This window comes from Arabidopsis thaliana, chromosome 3 (genome assembly GCF_000001735.4).
Source record: "Arabidopsis thaliana chromosome 3, partial sequence".
In the NCBI taxonomy this organism is placed as follows: Eukaryota; Viridiplantae; Streptophyta; class Magnoliopsida; order Brassicales; family Brassicaceae; genus Arabidopsis; species Arabidopsis thaliana.
The window spans coordinates 9,151,693-9,171,882 of NC_003074.8; the positions used below are offsets into that span (position 1 = coordinate 9,151,693).

The window sequence follows — 20,190 nt, forward strand, 5'->3', positions numbered from 1 at the left end:
GAGTGGATAATTGGAGAGAGAAAGAACCAAGTCTTCTCAAGATACCTCTCGGCTAGTAAAAAGTTAAGTTTTTAAGGACAAAAGAGATTGAAAAAGTAAGAACCATTATGGGTCCATTTAGAAGAAGTAGAAAAGATAAAGTGAAGAGACAAAAGAACTAATAATGATCTGCACTTGAGTACCCATTATGTTTTATTTCCCATATGCAACCACTAAGAGTACTCTCTTTGGTTTGAGGTATTAGTATGAACTAACTAGCTCCGTGATTGTAGGTGTTTTAGGATAAGATAATTGAATGTTGTTAGTACACTCATAACATGAATTGGGACAGTTTGGTTAGGCTCTTGCATATGACATTATCAGTTTGGTTCTAATTAAGGAGATAAACATGCTAAAACTTTGATGATCTATGTTTCTTAGGACTTGATCACAATTCACAATCACTGCAAATTGTTGTAATTGTTCTGATCAATCTGTTTATGGTTTTGATTTTTGGTCAAGGTAAGGAACATTTAGACTGATCAAAAGAAAAAGGCAATGGATGGTGGTGGTTATTGAAATGGCCAAACAGATGAAAAGAAAGGTAACTTTCAAAAGTTGCTTTCTTTTTTTCTTGTCACTGTTTCTTTATCTTTCTCTTTCTCACACATCTCTTTCTTATACCCACACCACTCTTGAGAGAGCAGATCAATAGAGAAAAAAACTTGGCTAGTTTTTCTCCACAAGGTTTTTTCTGCAAACATGTCTGAACTTGCATTGTCATCTCAAGAAGAGTCTCCAAGTAGTAATAAGATTGGTTTATCTTCTCTTCTTCTCTCTGACTTTCATCTCTTTTGCTCATTTATCCTCACTCACCCTTTCTATTTTTCTTACTTGCTCTTCTTTTCACCTTACATCTTCAAGATTCTCTCTTTTCTTTCACCACTCTTTGTCACCACCACACTCTTGCTTCTTGCCTTATTGAGTACTTTACATGTTCAAGACACTTGTCTCGACTCTGAATCACTAGAAACACAACCAAGCTTCCTTTTCTCCTTTTGTAGTAAGCTTGGAAGTGTCTTGGAACACAAGTTTGATGTCAACAATGAGGGTTTTAAGTCATTGGAGGAGTTGGAAGCGTATAAGATGGTCGTCGAGGCTTGCTCGATGGAATGTGCGTCCGAGAATGAGATATGTTCGGATGAATTGACGTTTGTTGACAAATTCTGTAGCCATGAGAGCACGGTGTCGGAATCTTTGACCGATGAGACCCTTGAGGAGCAAGTTGAGATCCAACCGTTGAAGTTTGAGGATGTGATTGTTTTGGAGAAAGAAGAAGAAACCAAGAAATGTGAAAAGGAAGAAGTAGAAGAACAAAAAGTCAAGCATAAAAGTGACGTTGTCCTCGATAACAGAGAAGAGCCGACAAAAGAAGAATCCAAAGCTCAAAAAGTTGACCTTGTCGGAGATAGTAATAATGAAAGTTATGATCTCCCAAAACTGAGCAATTTTCTCGGAGAAGGAGAAGGTAAAAGAAATGTAGTGACTAAGAACGAAGAAGAAGATAATGTTTCTCTCCAAAGCTTTGGATCAATGAGAAAAGAGAAAGAATGGAGGAGAACATTGGCTTGCAAGCTATTTGAAGAACGACACAATGCTGACGTTGGACAAGGCATGGATCAGCTGTGGGAGACTTACGAGACACAAACAGAGAAGAAGCAGCAAACCGAAGAAGAGAAGAAGAAGCTCAAGAAGAAGACGAAGTCGATGATGAAGACAAAGAGTATAGAGAAGGAAGTTATAGTGGAGGAGGAAGATGATGATGGGATTGATCATCAGCAACTTTGTTGTTTACAAGCTTTGAAGTTCTCAACAGGGAAGATGCATTTGGGAATTGCGAGGCCTAACCTTTTGAAGCTATCTAAGGCTTTCAAAGGCATTGGACGTTTTTACAATGCTAACAAACATTCCAAGAAAGCTTGAAAAGGAGATGAATAATAAAACTTTGTATTAATTGGGATCTATAAACAATGTAACTTGTAAGTTTCCATTGTTTTGGGCAAGTTCTATGAACAATGTAAGGGAAAATAAAAGGTAAAGGCTAGGATTTTGCCATATGTGTTTAGCTTTGATCTTAACTTTCTTTCCTATCCTTGTATATTTTGGGACGGATAACCCGTAATGGCCCGTATCGATTGAGAATTACTTGTCCCATAAGGCATGTTACCGTTGAAATATTTACCTTTTTTAAAATGTAAATTTTTGTTTAACAAGTAAGGGATTGGGTAAAAAATTCAAAGATATCCGCATTTTCTATATTTTCCGCTTGAGTAATATAATATTTACAAAGTGTATAAAAATTATCCAAAATTTCTTCATATACTTCATAAAAACTATTTTTTTCAAAATTTCAAAAAAACAAAAAATTCCGTCTTGCCGTAGAGTTTTACCTCTTTCGAAATCGACACTCACCCAAATTAATGAGAGTTTGAGAATTGAATTTAGATACCCGAATTTCACATTCTCTATACATTACCCAAAATATTTGTCCCGTATTTTATCAAAAATAGTTCTGATCATGTTTTTCAATTACTACCTGAACTATTTTTCGTTCTGATATCCGAAATAAACATGTCTATTCATTATATCTCTTCTAATGATCTAATCCCACAATAATTTTTTCCTTAAACTGTAATTTTAAGTCATATATTTCATTACCATTCATTCTATTAATAAAAATATTGTAACATTTTATGGTTGCATAAATTAAATCCGGCAATGGAATGTCTAAAAGTAGTATAATCGGTCTTGTTCCCACTTTTGTTTCCTAGTTGAACAGATTTGAATCTCAGATCTGATATAAAAATTCACTAATCGACAACATTTTACTACAAAATTTAATAGAAAGTCAAAATATGATTGTTACACTTCAATTAACTTAAAAAAAGTTGAAAAAATGGTTACCGACATATTTCATAGTTTGGCCGCGTACGATTAGTGAGACACTCCATTAAATAGCTTATAATTGAAAATTGAATGACACTGTGAGATTCAAGTGTAAAGTGCTCTCTCCCCAATGGCTAATCACCACCGACTTTTACGCGGCGGCGGATCTCCGGCCATAATCGGTGGCAGAATCACACTCACAGCTTTCGCTTCCACTATCGCACTCTTCCTCTTCACTCTCTCCTTCTTCTTCGCTTCAGATTCTAACGATTCTCCTGATCTCCTTCTTCCCGTAAGTTCTCTTACCAGATCTCTCCGAACAGATCATATCCAACGCTGGATTTGAAACTGAATCGTAGTATTGAAATCTGGCGAAGATTTGTGTTTAATTTTTTCGAATTTTTGTGGAATTTTAGGGTGTTGAGTACTCTAATGGAGTCGGATCTAGAAGATCCATGTTGGATATCAAATCGGATCCGCTTAAGCCACGGTTGATTCAGATCCGGAAACAAGCTGATGATCATCGGTCATTAGCATTAGCTTATGCTTCTTACGCGAGAAAGCTTAAGCTCGAGAATTCGAAACTCGTCAGGATCTTCGCTGATCTTTCGAGGAATTACACGGATCTGATTAACAAACCGACGTATCGAGCTTTGTATGATTCTGATGGAGCCTCGATTGAAGAATCTGTGCTTAGGCAATTTGAGAAAGAAGTTAAGGAACGGATTAAAATGACTCGTCAAGTGATTGCTGAAGCTAAAGAGTCTTTTGATAATCAGTTGAAGATTCAGAAGCTGAAAGATACGATTTTCGCTGTTAACGAACAGTTAACTAATGCTAAGAAGCAAGGTGCGTTTTCGAGTTTGATCGCTGCGAAATCGATTCCGAAAGGATTGCATTGTCTTGCTATGAGGCTGATGGAAGAGAGGATTGCTCACCCTGAGAAGTATACTGATGAAGGGAAAGATAGACCGCGGGAGCTCGAGGATCCGAATCTTTACCATTACGCTATATTTTCGGATAATGTGATTGCGGCTTCGGTGGTTGTGAACTCTGCTGTGAAGAATGCTAAGGAGCCGTGGAAGCATGTTTTTCACGTTGTGACTGATAAGATGAATCTTGGAGCTATGCAGGTTATGTTTAAACTGAAGGAGTATAAAGGAGCTCATGTAGAAGTTAAAGCTGTTGAGGATTATACGTTTTTGAACTCTTCGTATGTGCCTGTGTTGAAGCAGTTAGAATCTGCGAATCTTCAGAAGTTTTATTTCGAGAATAAGCTCGAGAATGCGACGAAAGATACCACGAATATGAAGTTCAGGAACCCCAAGTATTTATCTATATTGAATCACTTGAGGTTTTATTTACCCGAGATGTACCCGAAACTACATAGGATACTGTTTTTGGACGATGATGTGGTTGTGCAGAAGGATTTAACGGGTCTGTGGGAGATTGATATGGATGGGAAAGTGAATGGAGCTGTAGAGACTTGTTTTGGGTCGTTTCATCGGTACGCTCAATACATGAATTTCTCACATCCTTTGATCAAAGAGAAGTTTAATCCCAAAGCATGTGCGTGGGCGTATGGAATGAACTTCTTTGATCTTGATGCTTGGAGAAGAGAGAAGTGCACAGAAGAATATCACTACTGGCAAAATCTGGTACCCTTTCTGATATTCTTTTCGCCATTTGACAATGCTTTTCATTGTGTGATGTTTTTTTAAAACTTTGTTGTGTTTATTTGAATTGCAGAACGAGAACAGGGCTCTATGGAAACTGGGGACGTTACCACCGGGACTGATCACCTTTTACTCAACCACAAAGCCGCTGGACAAATCATGGCATGTGCTTGGGCTGGGTTACAATCCGAGCATTAGCATGGATGAGATCCGCAACGCTGCAGTGGTACACTTCAACGGTAACATGAAGCCATGGCTTGACATAGCTATGAACCAGTTTCGACCACTTTGGACCAAACACGTCGACTATGACCTCGAGTTTGTTCAGGCTTGCAATTTTGGCCTCTGAACTATGAAAATTTTCTTTATCATCAAAATCTGAAAGCATATGTTGTTTGTTACTTCAGCTCTACGAAGTTTTAACCTTAGTTTTTGTTTGTGTTTATTTATATATTTTTGGGGGTTTAGTAGAACACTTGTATTTTGTTCATAGCTATCTTTGTTCTATGGCAACCTATAATCAAAGCTTAATTATAAAGTCACATTATGCCATTTTAAATTGTTTGACATCGTATTATGAGATTCATAACTGCTTTGCTAATTCTACATTTCCCTTATGATCAGTCTCGAGAAAAGAAATTCAGAATCAGTAAAACTTAGAATGAGCCACATGAAGAAAGAGATTTCATTAGCAGTGAAGAAAAAATAGACAAGCAAGAACCGACGAAACTCTCTCTTGCTCTCAAGTTTTGACTCCAATTAATAAAATGGCGACACAGTGAAAAGAAAATAATAGTGTTTTTTTTTGCCATTGCTCTACGCCTAAACTCTCTAAAACCAATAGAGCTTTTTGTTTCAAAAGCACATTTACGCAGCAACAGACACACGGGGAGCATCATCCACGGGTTTCGTAGCTCTGTTAGCATCATTTCCGCCACCACGTCTTACTCGTCCATTGTTACCATTGGCCCTCGGGAACCCACCACCATCACCATTTGCTCGGTTTGCGTATCCGCCTCTATTGTTTCCCCTGTTATTACCATATCCGTTGAAATCGGTCCGGCCATATCCTCCTCTTCCACCTCCAAAGCTCCCACGACCCCTTCCTCCTTCGTTTCTGTAGCCTGTGTTTACACCAAACGTCGAACGTCCTCTATAGTTCCCTGTTTCAACAATGAATGATATGGTAACTGACTTAAGAATTAAGATCCTGAGAGTTCGTTTCTCAAAGTTTTAAGAAAACTTGCCTCTTGCGGTAGATCGCTTTTCCTCCACAACAACTTTGTGTCCATTGAGCATGACAGGTGATGCCTGTTGGAAATTTCCGTAACAGTTAGTTAGCCTAAGATGTTCAGGGCCTTGAAAAGTTCAGACGTAATACCGTTGGTTCTTACCTCGATAGCGCTTTGCATGGAACTTGCGGATTCAAACTCAACAAAACCAAAACAGAATCCCTGTAGGCCACAATACTTAAAAGAGTAAATACTCGGAAAATTACTTACTATTAGAACTGTTGAGCAATATTAAAGATGGACTCTTTTACCTTCTGGCTTCTCACTTGAATTCCATTGGTCCTAATAAGTCCAAATTTCTGGAACTCATTCTCAAGCAAGGCAGGTGTTGCATCAAGGGGTAAACCCTTTAGATAGATGGATGGACCTAGAGCTGTTACGGAATCAAGAAATGAGAAAGATTGCAGCTAAGCATGCTTACCATTTAAAAATATGAGCCAGAAAAAAAGCATTTACCTCTTTCATTCTCTTGATTGTTCTCATTTACAGCAACATTTGCTCCTGAATCTGATTTCTCAGACAATGGTGTTGGTAGAGGGATATGAATGGCTTGATCTTCTTGTTTCTTTGGTTCCACCTTTGTTGGAGTTCTCGAAGCAGACATTGGTGCAGCATTTTCTTTCATAACCTTCACCTACATATCATAATTACAAACACGAATGGCATCAAATCATGGGAGCCAAATATCTCACATCAGCTTGACCAAGAGGAGACATAACACAACCCAAATGTCTGTTACTTACAATTGATGCATAAGATCTCTTTGGAATTTCGCCAGTCCTAGAATCAGATTCTCCAACCTTTTGCACTTCAATTGGTGCTTCATTAACTGTTTCAGTCACCAGAGCTTCTTCTGCAGCTGATACTTGTTCATCTTCAGAGGGCGTGAACACTTTTTCAGGCTCATTAATGCTCTTGGACAACACCTCGGTTTGCTTAACAGCATGATTCTCTTGGACATATTTCTCCTGAACAAAGTCATCTGGAATTTCCTTCGCAGCAGCTGTGTCTAAGGCAAAAGAATATTTACAACGCTTATAAAAACCAAAGTCCCATTAAAAAGAAAACAACAAATAATCTATTGATTTGAAGGAGGCAAATACAAAAGCTAGGTTCATCAACTCACCCTGGTAAGTGTTGACAGGAGCTTGGACGTTGTTCACTGGAATCTGATTTCCATGTACGACAGTGCCTTCATCAATGAATCGAAACATATCATTCAAGACAAAGTATCCTGTCTCCTGTGGAGCAAGGAAGAAGGTCTGACTAAACGTCCTCCTGACACTGTCTTTTCCCGTCAAATACCCAGTCACCAGTACAATATAACCACCTCCATGAGATTCTTGTGTGTCCACAGTAGCTATCTCTGCACTGATTACACCGTAACCAAGCGCCATTATCTTCTTGTCAATAGCCTGCTCAAAATATATATACATACTTGTATTATAGGTAGGAAAACTTCAAGGATGCAAAGAAAGAGGTAAATATAGTACACTCACTTGCAAGGTAGAAGTGATGCTCATTAAACCATTCTCTTCAGGACGACCTAACTTGCTAATCTCTTGGTAAAATCTGTGAACATGCTCAGGTGATTGATGCAATATGTGATAATACTGGGGCACAAAAGCATTCCCAACCTATAAACACACGAATAAACAACAATGTACTTCTAAGAAACGGAAACTTTCATAAGAAAACAACACAAAAAGAACCTGGATCATACCATATCTGGAGTACAAGCTGCTGCTGGAACTTGCTGTGCACCTAACATCGCCATAGCCTAATTTTCCCCTGCAATTCAAAATCAATCATCATCACCTTGTGACAATCACTAATTCCACTTCAATCTCATCTATTCTAGCAAATTAGAAACGCAAAACGAAACAGTAATACTACAGATCTCTGATCTAGATACAAAAATCAATGAAGATCCAATTCAACAAGTTATAACAGTATGAGTATCAGTATCCAATTCAAACGCCAAATGCGACGAAGATTCGCGAAGAAGATAAGCACAAATCGAAGTTATGAAGAACCGATCTAAGAACTGGAACAGTCTAGAATTCAAATCGATCAAGTAAAAGAAGAAAAAGAGTGGAGTAAGTAAGTATGCCGTTGCTCGGAGAAGTTTCCGATGAAGAAAACAACGGTGGAAATACAATTAGAGTTTACCTTAACTGACGATTAACCGGAAAATTTCGGAGAGACGATCTGAGGAAAGCTTCCTTGGCTATGGCGCTAGTTAGGGTTTTACAGCTGAATCTCGAAAAAAAGAGAGAGCGACGTGAGAACAAAAAAATGGAAGAAGAAGAAAAAAAAGTGGCTTTAGAGTTTATATCTGTATGATTGTACTTGTACGTGTATCAGATAAATTCTTCTTCTAATCTTCCACATGATTACTGTAATTAATTTTCGTTAAATCTGTTATAAAATTTTGACATTTACAAAGTAATACAGAGAAATTCATTTCTTTAGTTTTAACGAGGTTAATCAATCTGGTGGTTAAAACGTCGTTGTATAATCTCAACAATGTGTATTATATAGCTCAAAATAGTTGAAAATGGGTAAGAACAAAAGCAATTGTATAGTGATTAACTTTCTCTAAAGATTCTTAAACAAAAAGCAGGAAATAGAGAAGAAGAAAGAAACCATTCTAGATTATTTTGAGCAATCTACTTTGGTTAAAAGTTGTAGTTTAAGTTGAAAGATAAAACAAGCAAAATTTATTGGTTCATTTTATACTAGATGATCTTAAACCGGCATCTTCAGTACAAGCTGACCCTCCATAACACTGAAAGAAGTGATAAAAACAGGTCAATAACATTGTCTAGTCCTCCAAATTGTTACAACGAAGTTGATCATTTATGCGTAAAACGATTACCTTTTGACATAGTAGTAGCAAAAGTCGGCGAGGATGAAAGTTTGAACGATCTCGGCTAGTAGAGCCACCGGAAACCAGAAGTAACCAGCCCCGAGTAGCCATAGGTAATGTCCACGAGTCTCAACGACCTACATCTTCAGACCATTTAGTCTCTTGAGCTTATTCATGAAAGCTTAATTAGTGGATTAAGAAAGGATCTTTACCTGGATAATCCAATGAGCGCATGCCAGGAATCTAGCTATTCCGAGTGCAAACACATAATGAGCTGTGAAAGGCTCTATGATCTGAAATGGTTGTTCGAGAAATTGTTAAGTCTAGACTAACCACGAGATAGGTTTTGGACCTAAGTCTAGACTAATCACGAGACTTGTAGACAACCAGAATCTCTAATAACCATTTAGATTGTCTACATTGGCCTAAGTTTTGGACCTAAGAAAACCAAATTTTCTTGCCACTATAAATATGTCTACATTGACCAATATATAAGTGTACTGGATGATACTCATCCGCGAGACCAACATGACGAATACTGATCAACCACTAGATCATATCATAGTTTGTTAAAGTGCTAACTCTAGTCTCTACATTGACATAAAATAAATCTAAAGATACATAGATATGTCAAAAGTGTCTGACCTGAGCATTTTGCATTAATCGAAGTTGAGGTAGAACAGAGACAGATTCTGTGTAGACGCAAAACGCCCACAATATACGGTGGAAGTAAGAATAACTCGTACTCGGGTTAATAATCAACGCAAGGATAGCAGATGGTACAAGCTGGTTGGCGAAAAAGCGAGAAACATTTTACTTAAATCATTTCGAGAGAATGAAAAGGCAAACAACATATTTACACTCTTTAAATCAAAGCATTACCACATAGTAATTGTAGCAAGTGTCGAGAGACTTTATATAAGATGCTTTCAGCTTGTATCGAATCATATAAATGACCCATAGAGTCGAAACCAAGGTGGCGAAATCGAGAACTGTATGGATATCACCTTCCATGTTTATGCTGCATATCAATCTCACCGCTAGAAATATTGCTGTCACTTCTTGAGATTTTAAAGAAAGACCTAATAATTCAAACCATACACATATTCTATGAGACAAAACCAAAATGAGCTTATAAAGTTCCACACAACATTGATACAATATAAACATAAATGTTCACTAGCAAAACCAAAAGAGCTTATAAGATTCCACAACATTGTCACAATATAAACATATAAATGTTTTCACTTCTAATCACATTACCAAGAAACAAAGGTCTATGATTTAAAGTCAAAATCTTATGAATTATGATAAGGTGGTGGGATTTTTATTGTTACCGGAGCAAGTCTTTTGGCGAGTGAGTTTGTAGATGAGGATCAAGATTCCGGCGGCGTGGATGAGCTCGGAGGCGATGAAAAAGTGATTGTGATTCCTAACGGTGAATTTCAGAAGAACGACGAGGATCAAAGAGATGATAATTCCTAAAGCTATTTTAACCTTGTTCGATTGTTGTCGCAGCCACCCGAAAACAACGTTCACGGCGGAGACACCTCTTCTCTTCCCCATGATTTGATTATTACAAATCTCTCTTTCTCTGATCTCTCTCAGTTGTGTTGTGTGTGTTTTGCAGAGCTTTTATGCGACGTTCGTGAAAGCGAAGGATACGTTTTGTTGAGTGAGCGAAGACACGACGAGGGCATGCGGTCGATGACGTGGCGGTCGTATTTTTCTGATCTGATCAACTAATCGTATTAAGACACTTGTGAGTAATGGTTTTTTGTTTGTGGTATCAAATCTTCATTGCAAATCTTTGGTTTTTAAAGATCTTTTTATTAGGAAATAAAGTTATGTATTTTGACTATTTTATTGCCTGTTTTGTAAGATTATCGGAATCATTTGGAGGCCAAAAATAACTTAATCTCTCTAATTTCCAGCCTTATCGATTAATGGTTTAGTTTCGGTTCGGTTTCTTTGTTTTTTTTTTTTTCTGAATTTGTTATTTTTTTAAAAAATTGCCACAAAACTATATATATTTTGGTTTGATACAATTTTCGTTTTGTTGTGTTTGGTTTTAGCTAAAAATTAGGTAACTAAAATCTTATTACATGAAATTTGGTTTTCAAAGTTATTAAGACATAGATCATAATGTGTGTCAAGTAAAACATAAATTACTGTTATGTGTCAAGTTTAAATACTGTTAGTGTATATATAAATTCTTAAAATAAAATATAAAAGTTCTTAACCTTTAATATAATAAAATAATATCTCTATTTATATAAATAAAGAAGAATTTCTTTTTCTATATTAAATTGTTTTTCTTAGGTATAAAAAAATGTTCATAACCTTAATTCTATTGGGTTTTTTTTTGTTCATATATATATTTAGAAAAAGTAAAAATTCTTTCTCTTACCGGAAAAAGAAATCAAGATTTTATTAATCTTATAATATAAAGTTTGAACATTCTCAACATAGCTAATTAAAACAAAACAAAAATGATAACAAAACACAAATTTACGTATACAAAATAAATCTGATGAAATGATAAATCAATTGAACAAAACCATGACAGATTATTTACAAGAGTGTAAGAGAAGGGAGGTTCCAAAGTTGGGACCAAAATTTAAACCATACCACGAGAACCAAACTATCTTTGTAGAAGCAATCGTAAACGTGGAGAGCTACGATACCAGGCATAGACAACACGAGTTCATATTGCTTTTGGGGGTCGTGAGATGAAGTTACCCATGACACATTTCATTTCTCTCTCGCAAAATCTACTTAAATTACTAAATATAATTATGAAGGGGTTAATTTGTTGATCATCTGGATTTTTTTTTTTGGTTATGGCTTGTACTTCTTTGGCTTTTTCATATTTCAATAATAAAAGTAGACAAAAAATGAAATTCAATTTTTATTTCATATATCAAAGAATTTATACATATATTGTGAAAAAATTAGATCCCATATATCCAAATTGTCATTTGGCGTCGTTCAAAAAATTAGTTACTATTACACATGAATCAATTAAATTCAAACCCCCATGAGCCTCAACAATACTGAAGATCAATCCTATGAAATTTTTGGAAACATATACATAATATGACTTATGTGGTTGCATAAGTCCATAAAATATGTCATTAGATCTCACGGATTCTGCACTCGGCGGCATCGGTTGATTGTGGTGCAACCACGACTATATACGTTAACCGGAGTACGGGGTTTATATGGCTGACGATGACATCCTGGTGGAGCATTAGGACGCAAGCATGGATCGAGTAGTAGATATTTTCTCTTGTTATCGTTAGCCTCAACTCGTCCTACAATCAAGATGCTACAAATCACCAACAAGATTATCATAAATGTCTTCATTTTTTTCTTCTTTTTGTTTCTCTCGTTGGCGATTTCAAATATTGTTTCTTTGTTATCTCTATTTTTTTTTGTGATGTGGATATGGGTACATATAGGGCTTAGAGCATATGCTAGTTTTAGCTATTCCTTATTTGAAAGAAAAAATAATTCTAAGTTAAGGATGTGAAAAATGTTTTTTTTAGCTAGAGATGCTTTTTCGGGATTCCATTGTTTTTACAGCCAAATTTCTTTTGAATTAATAAATACATATGTGATTGATGAGATTTGATTTCTAGTCTGCTTATATATCACCCCATCCTATATTGATGATATTTGATTCAATAGGTTGCATGTTGTATATCTACTACCATACACTTCAAAGTAAACACAAAAATATAGATAGTTATAACTTATAACCAGTAAGTAGTAGGTTTTTCATGTCATGGATATCCACTATGCTACACTTCACAGTCCCAAAGAATATAGCTAACTATATTTTTGTAGTGGCCATCTACAACATATATATATATTCGACAAAAATGAGTGTTGATCCCAATGTTAAAATGATATAACTCCATGAGTAGAATCCAAAGCAGAGGACTCGAGCTCATTAAGACCGTCCACATTGGTGACTCCCATTAAGATGTCTTTACTATAAATTAATATAAAATTAATAGTACTATTTAAAGCTGAAGACTCTTACAAATTATGTATTATTTTTTCTCCTTCCATTGGTCATCTTTAAATATGGGTGTCTCATTACTTTTTTTCCCCAACAGAACAATTAAAAACCAAAACTTGGTGATGAATCACAGAAAAATGAAACAAATTCGATCTGAGATTGGGAAAGAAAGAGTCCCGAATTTGTGTGTGATTGAGAATATGAGCCAAATGAATAAATAAATAAATGTAGAGGAAGATCAGGAGGAAAACACAATCATTCGGTGGTGATGGCCCAAGCGCCGTCATCTACGGCGATTCTCCGGTGCATATTGTTGGAGGAGAATCGATGGTTTTGGGAAATGTTATGGCGGTTAGAAAGCGGGATGTCATCGGAGATCTGCCGGATGAGTGTTTAGCTCATGTGTTTCAGTTTTTTGGAGCTGAGATTGGAAGAGAAAGAGAGAGAAAAAATTGCAAATGGAGAAAAGAAAAAAACAAATAACGAATGATAGGATGACACGTACGGTGTCTTTCAATATCAAATATGTCTTCCCAGAGACTCCGGAGACACGGGTCTCTCGTAATAACACAATAAACTTTTATTTTTCTTTATTTTTATTCTTTTTAAATATAAAGATACTTCCATTTTATGTCGGATGGATATGCTCTAAGAGCACCCACATTGGTTATCTGTTTATGGATGTCTTTAAATATAAACTAATAGAAAATAGTAGATGTCTTTAGTTTTAGATTTTTGTCTCTAAAAAGATATTTGAGACACAAAAAGAGGGTTGTCTTTAATTTTATTACTAATTTATTCTAAATACATCTTTTAAAAATTGTGTAATGAAGATGCTCTAAGAGCTTTATTAAATAGAATTAAATTGAAAATAAGATAATGAATTAGGTCATTATGTGAAAAAATGTAAAAGAAGAAAAATATTAAATAGTCACCAAGATCAAATAATTTTTGAGATTTATCTCATACAAGATGACGATTGAAGACAACTCTCAAAGGTTACAATAATCAATGTTTGCATGAATTAGATACTTTTAGTAAACTATTTGCTAGGAACCTAAACAACATGGGCTAATTTACATTACATTGGGCTTGTTGGTTCTAAAATGGGTTGTATCTTTAGATGTTTATTTGCTTGGAACACTAAATCCTCTTGGTTTTGGATTCTACGTACTCACGACAAGGTCAGATAAGACATATAGTGTATTTATGAGATGAGACATATAGGATTTTAGGAGACGAGTCTCGATGAAATTACTCAACAATAATAAGAGTCATACCATTATTATAAGCACAAAACATGGACAAAATTATTTCAGTTACAGGATCTTGTGTATTGAATTGAAATCAGTAAGATTTATATATTAATCAACTGGAATTATCATATACAGCGTAATGTGTATATATATGAATATATAATATCATTGCAAGTCTCATGTAGAAGAAGGATCAATATAAAGGGACGTCGTCGTCATGTGAGGTTAAACCTAGGCATCTCGTCTGCACCGGGTAATTCTACTACAACCACGACTATAATTGTGAACAGGGACGCGAGGTTTGTGGTGGGAATTGTGAGGATGACATCCCGCTGGAGGATTAGGACCACGACACCGGTCAAGCACGCCTGGATTTAAATACTTTCGACCTTTGCGAGCCTCTGATTGCTCCACCACCACAGCGACACAAATCACCAACAAGATTATCATCCATGCCTTCATTTTTAGTCAATTAATATGTTGATCCTTCTTCTTGACACCTTTGTTTCTGTGAATTAGGAGAAAAGTGAATTCATATATAGAGTGCTTAGAGCAAACTCTAAATTTAGCTAATCCATATTTGAGGAAACCACAAGATGTGAAAATAGAATTTTGCAAGATATATACTTTCAGGTTGCTTTTTTGTTTTGACTTCATGTCTTAGCAGTTAGCAAGTCAATTGATACCTATTCTTATTTGTTTTTATTTGGCATATGCAAAAATATACATCAATGACGAAGAAAAAACTTCATGGTAGGGTTAATGGGTAAAAATTGAGTATTATGTCTAAGGAAAGGATATCTATGGATAGTTGTCCATTTTGTCTCAAACTTTTTTCTCCATAAATAGTGGTGACTCACAATTTTTTACTATTTTCAAAAAGAAATTAACACGAATGTTTGCAAACTTTTTTCTCTTTAAATAGAAGTTCTAGACCTATGCTTATACTTATACATTTTCTAGAGTCGGGATCGACATTTAACATAATCGGCTTACTTAGATTTAATCATTTGTGAAGTGCATTTGAAATGTTTTGCGCTTCTCTTATTTTACCTCTCCACTCATCAACTCGCATACATACATGAGCAGACGTAGTGAGAGAAGATTGGTGCATATGCCCCGAGCCAAGTTTAAAAAAAAACTATTCTGATTGTAATTTGATTACTTTTGATGGTAAAAATAGTTGTCCCCACAAAATTTTGGTTCAATCGTTTCCTTGCACCAAGTACCTAATTTTGTTTTGTCTTTTCTAGCCACCGTTAGATTATTGTTCTTAACACCATGATCATCGGATTAATGTATATCTTACAAAATTATTATATTGATATGAAATAAACTAATTAAAGTTAACATTTACGTTTGTATTCCCTAACTTAGTTAACTTTTGGTTTTTTCTAAGTTACAAAAATCTTACAATGTGATTCCTTTTCTCCCAAAGATCTTTCTTTTTTTCACTAAACAAATAAATGAACCATTATATATGCTTTCATCTAAATTTTATACTAACTTTTCTTTCAATATGTGCATGTATATGATTTATACAGCATTTAATACAATATTATTCAATATAAAAAGTTGTTCCAATATGGTTGTCTCTCCTTTCCCAAATTGTTTTTTTAAACCATTGACACCATACATGTCTAAAATCAGAAAGGCATGATCACAAGAAGCTCCCAATAATTATCGAGTACACAATGGTTTAGAGTAAACTATACAACTTCGGGTCGAGCCGAGGCATTACAACTACTTCGACCGGGTTAATCTTTGGCAAGGCTAAACCAGGCCCTTCAGCCATATCCAGTGGTTCATCAGACACTTTGTGTAACTCAAACCCTTGAAGCAATCTAGCCAATACAAAGTGTACAACTCTTAGACCAAGATTGACTCCCGGACACGACCTCCTTCCCGAACCGAAAGGAATGTATTCAAAGTTGCTCTTTTCACATTGTGATTTATCCTCCATGAACCTCTCAGGCTTAAAGGTTTTGGGGTCAGGCCAGATCTTGGGATCCCTATGAAGTTTCCATATGTTTACGAGCAAGCGTGTGCCTTTCTCAACACGGTATCCTCCCACGAAACAATCTTCACGTGCTTCGCGGATTCCTAATCATTCATCATTTTGTATAAACAATTCAGGTTGAACATTTACAAGATTAATAAGGTCATGAAATAAGAATTATAATGACAATAAAGATTCTTTGATTTGTGACCTGTTAGAGGAGCCGGCGGGTAAAGTCGGTGCGTTTCCTTAACAATAGCTTGTAGGTACTTGAGGTTTTGTATATCGGATTCTTCAATCCATCTACCTTTGCCGACACTATTATCAATCTCTTCTTGTGCTGCTTCTAAAGCAGCTGGATTGTTGAGTAGCAGCGATACCGCCCATGTCAAAGTGATGGATGTGCTGTCTGATCCTGTTAATGTGAGAGCCTACAACAAGAAACAGAACATATATGTTGGTATACATTCATTTCAAACCATGATTGAATTAAGTCATATATATTTCTCATATAAACACTACATTAGTTCATAAATTATTTGTTTGTGAGATTTTCTAACATATATATCCAAATTAACGAGAGGTGAAAATTATATGTGCATACCAAAATTGTTGCCTTCACAATGACATCGCGTACGTGTCCACTTATCACAATATCCTCTGGTAAGATGTCTAGCAGTAGATCCATGATTGTTCTTTCTTGATCCTTCTCATTTCTTGATCTCTTCTTGAGATGTTCGTGGAGCCACTTGGTGTTGACTGAGTCAAGCTCCTTAAATAGTCTCTTCATTTGAGAATTTTTTGCAAAATCCAACCATCCCAACCATGGAATAACGTCGCCTATCATAGGAATCACAGCCAAGTACTCGCAATGCTTCAGGGCCTCCTTATAACGCCATTCATCGCTATTCACTTCACCGAAACCAATCCTCTTCCCCACCATCTTCCTAAGGATTATATTGAAGGTCAAAAACTCAAATAACATGTCAATCTTCACTATAGAAGTTCCACCATTCCCTTTGTATAGGTGTTTGATCAACGTGTTTACTTCTGAAGAACGAATGTGACCAAGCATCTCTATACTGTGGTTTGAGAATAGATGGACGGTGACAATCTTACGTAACTCACGCCAATAGTCTCCATAGGGAGCCAGAGTCAGACTTGCATTGTTGTAGCCTACGTACCGACCAAAGGCTATATTGGGTCTGGTTGCTGTAGCCAAGTCGTTGGTGGTGAAACAATCTTTCACCGTTTTTGGGTCGCTGGCTACAACCAGCCTATAAAACCCTAACTTGAGGGAGAAGATAGGACCATGTTTTTGGGACATGGCAGCTAATTTCTTGCAAAGGAGTTTTTTGCCACGCAAAAGATGGAGGTGTCCGAATAGAGGCAAAGCTCCCAATGGCTCAGGAATCGTGGAGCTATCAACTTCACATCTACTCAATTGTTTTCTGAGGAAAATGTAACCAAAGATTACAAGGGCCAAAGAGAAGAGAGACAACTGGAGAGTACTAAAGAGAAAAGTCATGGTGATCACTTTGTTTAATGTATGGGATAATGAGAATGTATCTTTCTTTTACTCGTATATATAGTAGTATGGTCTGGACTATGAGGTAATGTCGCTTTCATTTACTATACTATATGTATGTATAGTAAACGCGTATAACCTTTAGAGTTTAGACTCCATGTAATCGTACGTATTGATAAGAGCCAAAGACATCATCAATTTTGTGGGGTTTGGTTTGGTTAGGGCCTAGCTAGCTAATTCAAAGATGGTCCTTCAAATTGTCGGAGATATTTTGAGTTTTCGTTGATGTTTCTATTGAGAAAGTCTGTACGTTATTTTATTCACACCATACATGATACATGACAAAGAGACATTAGTACATAGTACGACTAATAGTCATGTGATTTTATATGTGTGGCCGTCCTTAAAAATCGCAAGTTTCACATTTGAATTGACATTTCATACATATCAATTTCCAGGCATGTATAACGCACGAGAAAAATAAAAGATCCAAAGATGTTCAAATTCGTTTTATCATGATAACGCGTGTAAAATACATATAAAATTCAATGATGTTCACGTATAAAATACATAGAAATTCGTTTTATGATGGTGTCACGTAGGATAGGAGCATGTGGAATATGTGGTCTGCTGTGTATATATATCCCAACTTATGGAATGTGTGAAAGGAGATTATGCTTGCTTTTTCGATTAGTGTCTGACATTAGTGGCTGTAATTATAGTTATTTCGTCTTATATATAATTCACTTATCAATGTAAATGCACATTATAGTTTCTAGGTTTATTTACGAATTTTACTCGGTTTAGCACAATTTTGTTTAACCTAGCACTAATCGTCGCCGTTAATATGAAAACCCAAATCCGAACTTCTTCCACCACTAATCCTACGACCTCCTCTTCAAAATCCTAACACCTACTCCATCTCCGGTACACTATCTTCTTTACAATCCTTGTTGTCTGAATGTCAAAGAACGAACTTAGATTCCAAAATCTAGCTTTAGACCACTCTTCTCTTCTCCACAGGGACGACAATCACTCTTTCGGGTTGTGTCTACAATCGGCTGTGAAAGAAGCTTGTGGATTTATAGAGTCTGTCTGATGCTAATGCCGTTGGTGAGTATGAGTAGTTGCAAAAGTATAACATTTGACAGTGTCCAGTCTTGTTGATTCAAGTCTTGTCTTGGTTAGCATCTCAACTTGCTGTCTTGGAAATGGCAAAGTATTTTTGCTTTGGACATGTTTAAACAATGCATAGTAGAATCTGCCTCTCGGGTAATGTTGTTTCGGTCACAAGGAACTAGACCTAAATTCTCTGGAGTTCTCGAGGATTTGGATGATGCAAGCTTGAGTAATAAGGATAGAGAAAGCCCTTTGAGAATAAATACTTCAGGTGGCCAGTAAAACTTTGGACAGTGCTCAGGTGATATCTGTTGCAGCATTATATTAAAGATCCGTGCTTAAGGAATAATAAGAGTCATGATGGTCTTACTAGACAACGCAGTATACTTTGACCACACAAAATTATACTTTGAGATATATTACAAGAAATCGATAGGTAACAATGCAGTATTAAAGTAGACCAAACAACAAACCAGATTCATGATATAATGATCTGAAACAATAGAAGGAACAAGTTACTAACAATAGAGAGGTATCCTAATTTTCTTAACTAAACAATAGAAGGAACAAGTTACTAGACAAAAAAAAACTCCATAATCGCCTGAACTTAGATCGCCATACGAGTTGATCAACCAATTTATAGTCTCAAGTTGAGACACAAGGAACTTAGCAGAGACAGAGAGCAAGGGAAGGGCTTCTCTGTTCCATGGCAAAGCAGAGGATTCCACAGGACCTGAATGACCAAAGACTAATGTTGTCGCCTTCTTTCAATCCATTAGCCTCAACAATATCGTTCCACCCACAGATTAGATTGTAATTCCAGCTTCCTTTACCTGATTCCTTCTTCATCTCCCATCTCTTTAACATCACACCCCACTTCTTACACCGTTGATCCACAAGAATCGCTCCCACTCCAATCTTCTTATCGTTTTTGATGTCTTTGTCTATGATTCTTGACTCCACAGAAGTCAAGAAATCGTTGCGGAGTAAGTTGTTGAAAGGCATTGAGAGACGGTTCTGTGTTGGGTTTACATCAGTAACGAACAGAGTCTTCTCAAAGATCAATTTAGCGTCTTTGGCTTCTTTCATGTCTCTCATCACATTGACAAGCCACTCAGGCGTCTCTCTCGCCGTTTGTGAAAAAGGAGCAACCTTTGCTTTCTTGACTCCACCAGTACGCTTCCTCTGTTCCACAGCACGTCTCTTGCGGTTTTTGTTCTCCGTTAGGCACAAAGACAGAGGACATGGGAAATTAGGGTTTGGTGGGTCTTTCGTCTCTGTCTTCTCGGACCCAGCCGTCTTGCAATCAAAGAGTACGAGTGAAGAACAAGGTTCGGAACTAGGGTTTTGTAGTGTCTCGAAATCAGCGGCGATGAAACATGAAGAAGATAGCAACTGATGATGGTTTAGTGGGTCTTCGATCTCAGAATCAGAAGGGAACTGGTTAAGATCGATAAGCGATGAAGAAGCTGAAGTTAAAAACCCACTAAGCT

The 20,190-nt window shown here is 36.4% G+C and overlaps 7 protein-coding genes, 1 long non-coding RNA gene, 1 other non-coding gene and 1 pseudogene across 14 annotated transcripts in view; 4 read left to right on the top strand and 6 right to left on the bottom strand.

Annotated features, from left to right (window-relative positions):
• The first annotated feature begins 477 nt into the window (after window positions 1-477).
• Window positions 478-2,252, top strand: AT3G25130 (acidic leucine-rich nuclear phosphoprotein 32 family B protein). Its single transcript, NM_113417.3, has one exon. It carries the CDS (start codon window positions 742-744, stop codon window positions 1,960-1,962), a length of 1,221 nt encoding a protein of 406 aa, NP_189149.2. The 5' UTR covers window positions 478-741; the 3' UTR covers window positions 1,963-2,252.
• A 563-nt stretch (window positions 2,253-2,815) lies between these two features.
• QUA1 (Nucleotide-diphospho-sugar transferases superfamily protein) lies at window positions 2,816-5,320 on the top strand. Its single transcript, NM_113418.5, has 3 exons — window positions 2,816-3,217; window positions 3,342-4,583; window positions 4,675-5,320. Exons 1-3 carry the CDS (start codon window positions 3,056-3,058, stop codon window positions 4,948-4,950), a joined length of 1,680 nt encoding a protein of 559 aa, NP_189150.1. The 5' UTR covers window positions 2,816-3,055; the 3' UTR covers window positions 4,951-5,320.
• Window positions 5,130-8,408, bottom strand: AT3G25150 (Nuclear transport factor 2 (NTF2) family protein with RNA binding (RRM-RBD-RNP motifs) domain-containing protein). Of its 2 annotated transcripts, NM_001203040.1 has the most exons (12): window positions 8,339-8,408; window positions 8,066-8,231; window positions 7,845-7,950; window positions 7,617-7,673; window positions 7,393-7,530; window positions 7,020-7,308; window positions 6,637-6,902; window positions 6,350-6,527; window positions 6,145-6,266; window positions 5,996-6,055; window positions 5,849-5,912; window positions 5,386-5,764 (listed from the first exon to the last, which is right to left on the bottom strand). In NM_001203040.1, exons 1-12 carry the CDS (start codon window positions 8,358-8,360, stop codon window positions 5,469-5,471), a joined length of 1,764 nt encoding a protein of 587 aa, NP_001189969.1. In that variant the 5' UTR covers window positions 8,361-8,408; the 3' UTR covers window positions 5,386-5,468. The 2 variants fall into 2 exon arrangements, with proteins under 2 accessions (NP_189151.2, NP_001189969.1); NM_113419.3 differs by lacking the exons at window positions 7,845-7,950; window positions 8,339-8,408 and having other exon boundaries at window positions 5,130-5,764; window positions 7,617-7,684; window positions 8,066-8,236.
• Window positions 8,409-8,475: 67 nt separating this feature from the next.
• AT3G25160 (ER lumen protein retaining receptor family protein) lies at window positions 8,476-10,528 on the bottom strand. The gene is made up of 6 exons (NM_113420.3): window positions 10,103-10,528; window positions 9,648-9,847; window positions 9,411-9,551; window positions 8,978-9,058; window positions 8,775-8,902; window positions 8,476-8,684 (listed from the first exon to the last, which is right to left on the bottom strand). Exons 1-6 carry the CDS (start codon window positions 10,329-10,331, stop codon window positions 8,645-8,647), a joined length of 819 nt encoding a protein of 272 aa, NP_189152.1. The 5' UTR covers window positions 10,332-10,528; the 3' UTR covers window positions 8,476-8,644.
• A 1,119-nt stretch (window positions 10,529-11,647) lies between these two features.
• RALFL25 (ralf-like 25) lies at window positions 11,648-12,246 on the bottom strand. Its single transcript, NM_113421.2, has one exon. It carries the CDS (start codon window positions 12,132-12,134, stop codon window positions 11,910-11,912), a length of 225 nt encoding a protein of 74 aa, NP_566760.1. The 5' UTR covers window positions 12,135-12,246; the 3' UTR covers window positions 11,648-11,909.
• A 549-nt stretch (window positions 12,247-12,795) lies between these two features.
• On the top strand, window positions 12,796-13,461 carry AT3G04865. The gene has a single exon (NR_143901.1). It is a non-coding gene; the product is annotated as an uncharacterized misc_RNA (transcript).
• A 513-nt stretch (window positions 13,462-13,974) lies between these two features.
• RALFL26 (ralf-like 26) lies at window positions 13,975-15,128 on the bottom strand. Of its 3 annotated transcripts, none has more exons than NM_001338742.1 (2): window positions 15,105-15,128; window positions 14,042-14,559 (listed from the first exon to the last, which is right to left on the bottom strand). In NM_001338742.1, exon 2 carries the CDS (start codon window positions 14,511-14,513, stop codon window positions 14,283-14,285), a length of 231 nt encoding a protein of 76 aa, NP_001327923.1. In that variant the 5' UTR covers window positions 14,514-14,559; window positions 15,105-15,128; the 3' UTR covers window positions 14,042-14,282. The 3 variants fall into 3 exon arrangements, with proteins under 3 accessions (NP_566761.1, NP_001327923.1, NP_001327922.1); NM_001338743.1 differs by lacking the exon at window positions 15,105-15,128 and adding an exon at window positions 14,679-14,721 and having other exon boundaries at window positions 14,052-14,559; NM_113422.4 differs by lacking the exon at window positions 15,105-15,128 and having other exon boundaries at window positions 13,975-14,815.
• On the top strand, window positions 15,111-15,315 carry AT3G04875. Its single transcript, NR_141131.1, has one exon. It is a non-coding gene; the product is annotated as an other RNA (long non-coding RNA).
• A 130-nt stretch (window positions 15,316-15,445) lies between these two features.
• CYP82G1 (cytochrome P450, family 82, subfamily G, polypeptide 1) lies at window positions 15,446-17,609 on the bottom strand. 2 transcript variants are annotated; one of them, NM_113423.4, is made up of 3 exons: window positions 16,655-17,609; window positions 16,262-16,481; window positions 15,446-16,154 (listed from the first exon to the last, which is right to left on the bottom strand). In NM_113423.4, exons 1-3 carry the CDS (start codon window positions 17,576-17,578, stop codon window positions 15,751-15,753), a joined length of 1,548 nt encoding a protein of 515 aa, NP_189154.1. In that variant the 5' UTR covers window positions 17,579-17,609; the 3' UTR covers window positions 15,446-15,750. The 2 variants fall into 2 exon arrangements, with proteins under 2 accessions (NP_189154.1, NP_974359.1); NM_202630.2 differs by having other exon boundaries at window positions 15,446-16,481.
• A 1,754-nt stretch (window positions 17,610-19,363) lies between these two features.
• AT3G25182 overlaps window positions 19,364-20,190 on the bottom strand; it is a 1,149-nt pseudogene continuing 322 nt past the window's right edge. The window contains exon 2 of the transcript in view: window positions 19,364-20,170. The remainder of the gene's footprint in view (window positions 20,171-20,190) is intronic.

Bases quoted from the DNA above. Each gene is read 5' to 3' on its own strand.
- CYP82G1 (NM_113423.4), bottom strand. From the start codon at position 17,578: ATGACTTTTCTCTTTAGTACTCTCCAGTTGTCTCTCTTCTCTTTGGCC. The intron at 16,482-16,654 runs GTATGCACATAT...TTCTTGTTGTAG, and splicing joins TTGTGAAGGCAACAATTTTG to GCTCTCACATTAACAGGATC. The intron at 16,155-16,261 runs GTCACAAATCAA...ATGAATGATTAG, and splicing joins CCCGCCGGCTCCTCTAACAG to GAATCCGCGAAGCACGTGAA.
- AT3G25150 (NM_001203040.1), bottom strand. From the start codon at position 8,360: ATGAATTTCTCTGTATTACTTT. The intron at 6,267-6,349 runs GTAAATGCTTTT...ATTCCGTAACAG, and splicing joins CAATCAAGAGAATGAAAGAG to CTCTAGGTCCATCCATCTAT. The intron at 5,913-5,995 runs GTAAGAACCAAC...AATTTCCAACAG, and splicing joins CCATGCAAAGCGCTATCGAG to GCATCACCTGTCATGCTCAA.
- RALFL25 (NM_113421.2), bottom strand. From the start codon at position 12,134: ATGAAGACATTTATGATAATCTTGTTGGTGATTTGTAGCATCTTGATT.
- RALFL26 (NM_113422.4), bottom strand. From the start codon at position 14,513: ATGAAGGCATGGATGATAATCTTGTTGGTGATTTGTGTCGCTGTGGTG.
- AT3G25130 (NM_113417.3), top strand. From the start codon at position 742: ATGTCTGAACTTGCATTGTCATCTCAAGAAGAGTCTCCAAGTAGTAAT.
- AT3G25160 (NM_113420.3), bottom strand. From the start codon at position 10,331: ATGGGGAAGAGAAGAGGTGTCTCCGCCGTGAACGTTGTTTTCGGGTGG. The intron at 9,059-9,410 runs GTCAGACACTTT...CAACCATTTCAG, and splicing joins GATTAATGCAAAATGCTCAG to ATCATAGAGCCTTTCACAGC. The intron at 8,903-8,977 runs GTAAAGATCCTT...CTGAAGATGTAG, and splicing joins GCGCTCATTGGATTATCCAG to GTCGTTGAGACTCGTGGACA.
- QUA1 (NM_113418.5), top strand. From the start codon at position 3,056: ATGGCTAATCACCACCGACTTTTACGCGGCGGCGGATCTCCGGCCATA. The intron at 3,218-3,341 runs GTAAGTTCTCTT...GTGGAATTTTAG, and splicing joins CTCCTGATCTCCTTCTTCCC to GGTGTTGAGTACTCTAATGG. The intron at 4,584-4,674 runs GTACCCTTTCTG...TTTGAATTGCAG, and splicing joins ATCACTACTGGCAAAATCTG to AACGAGAACAGGGCTCTATG.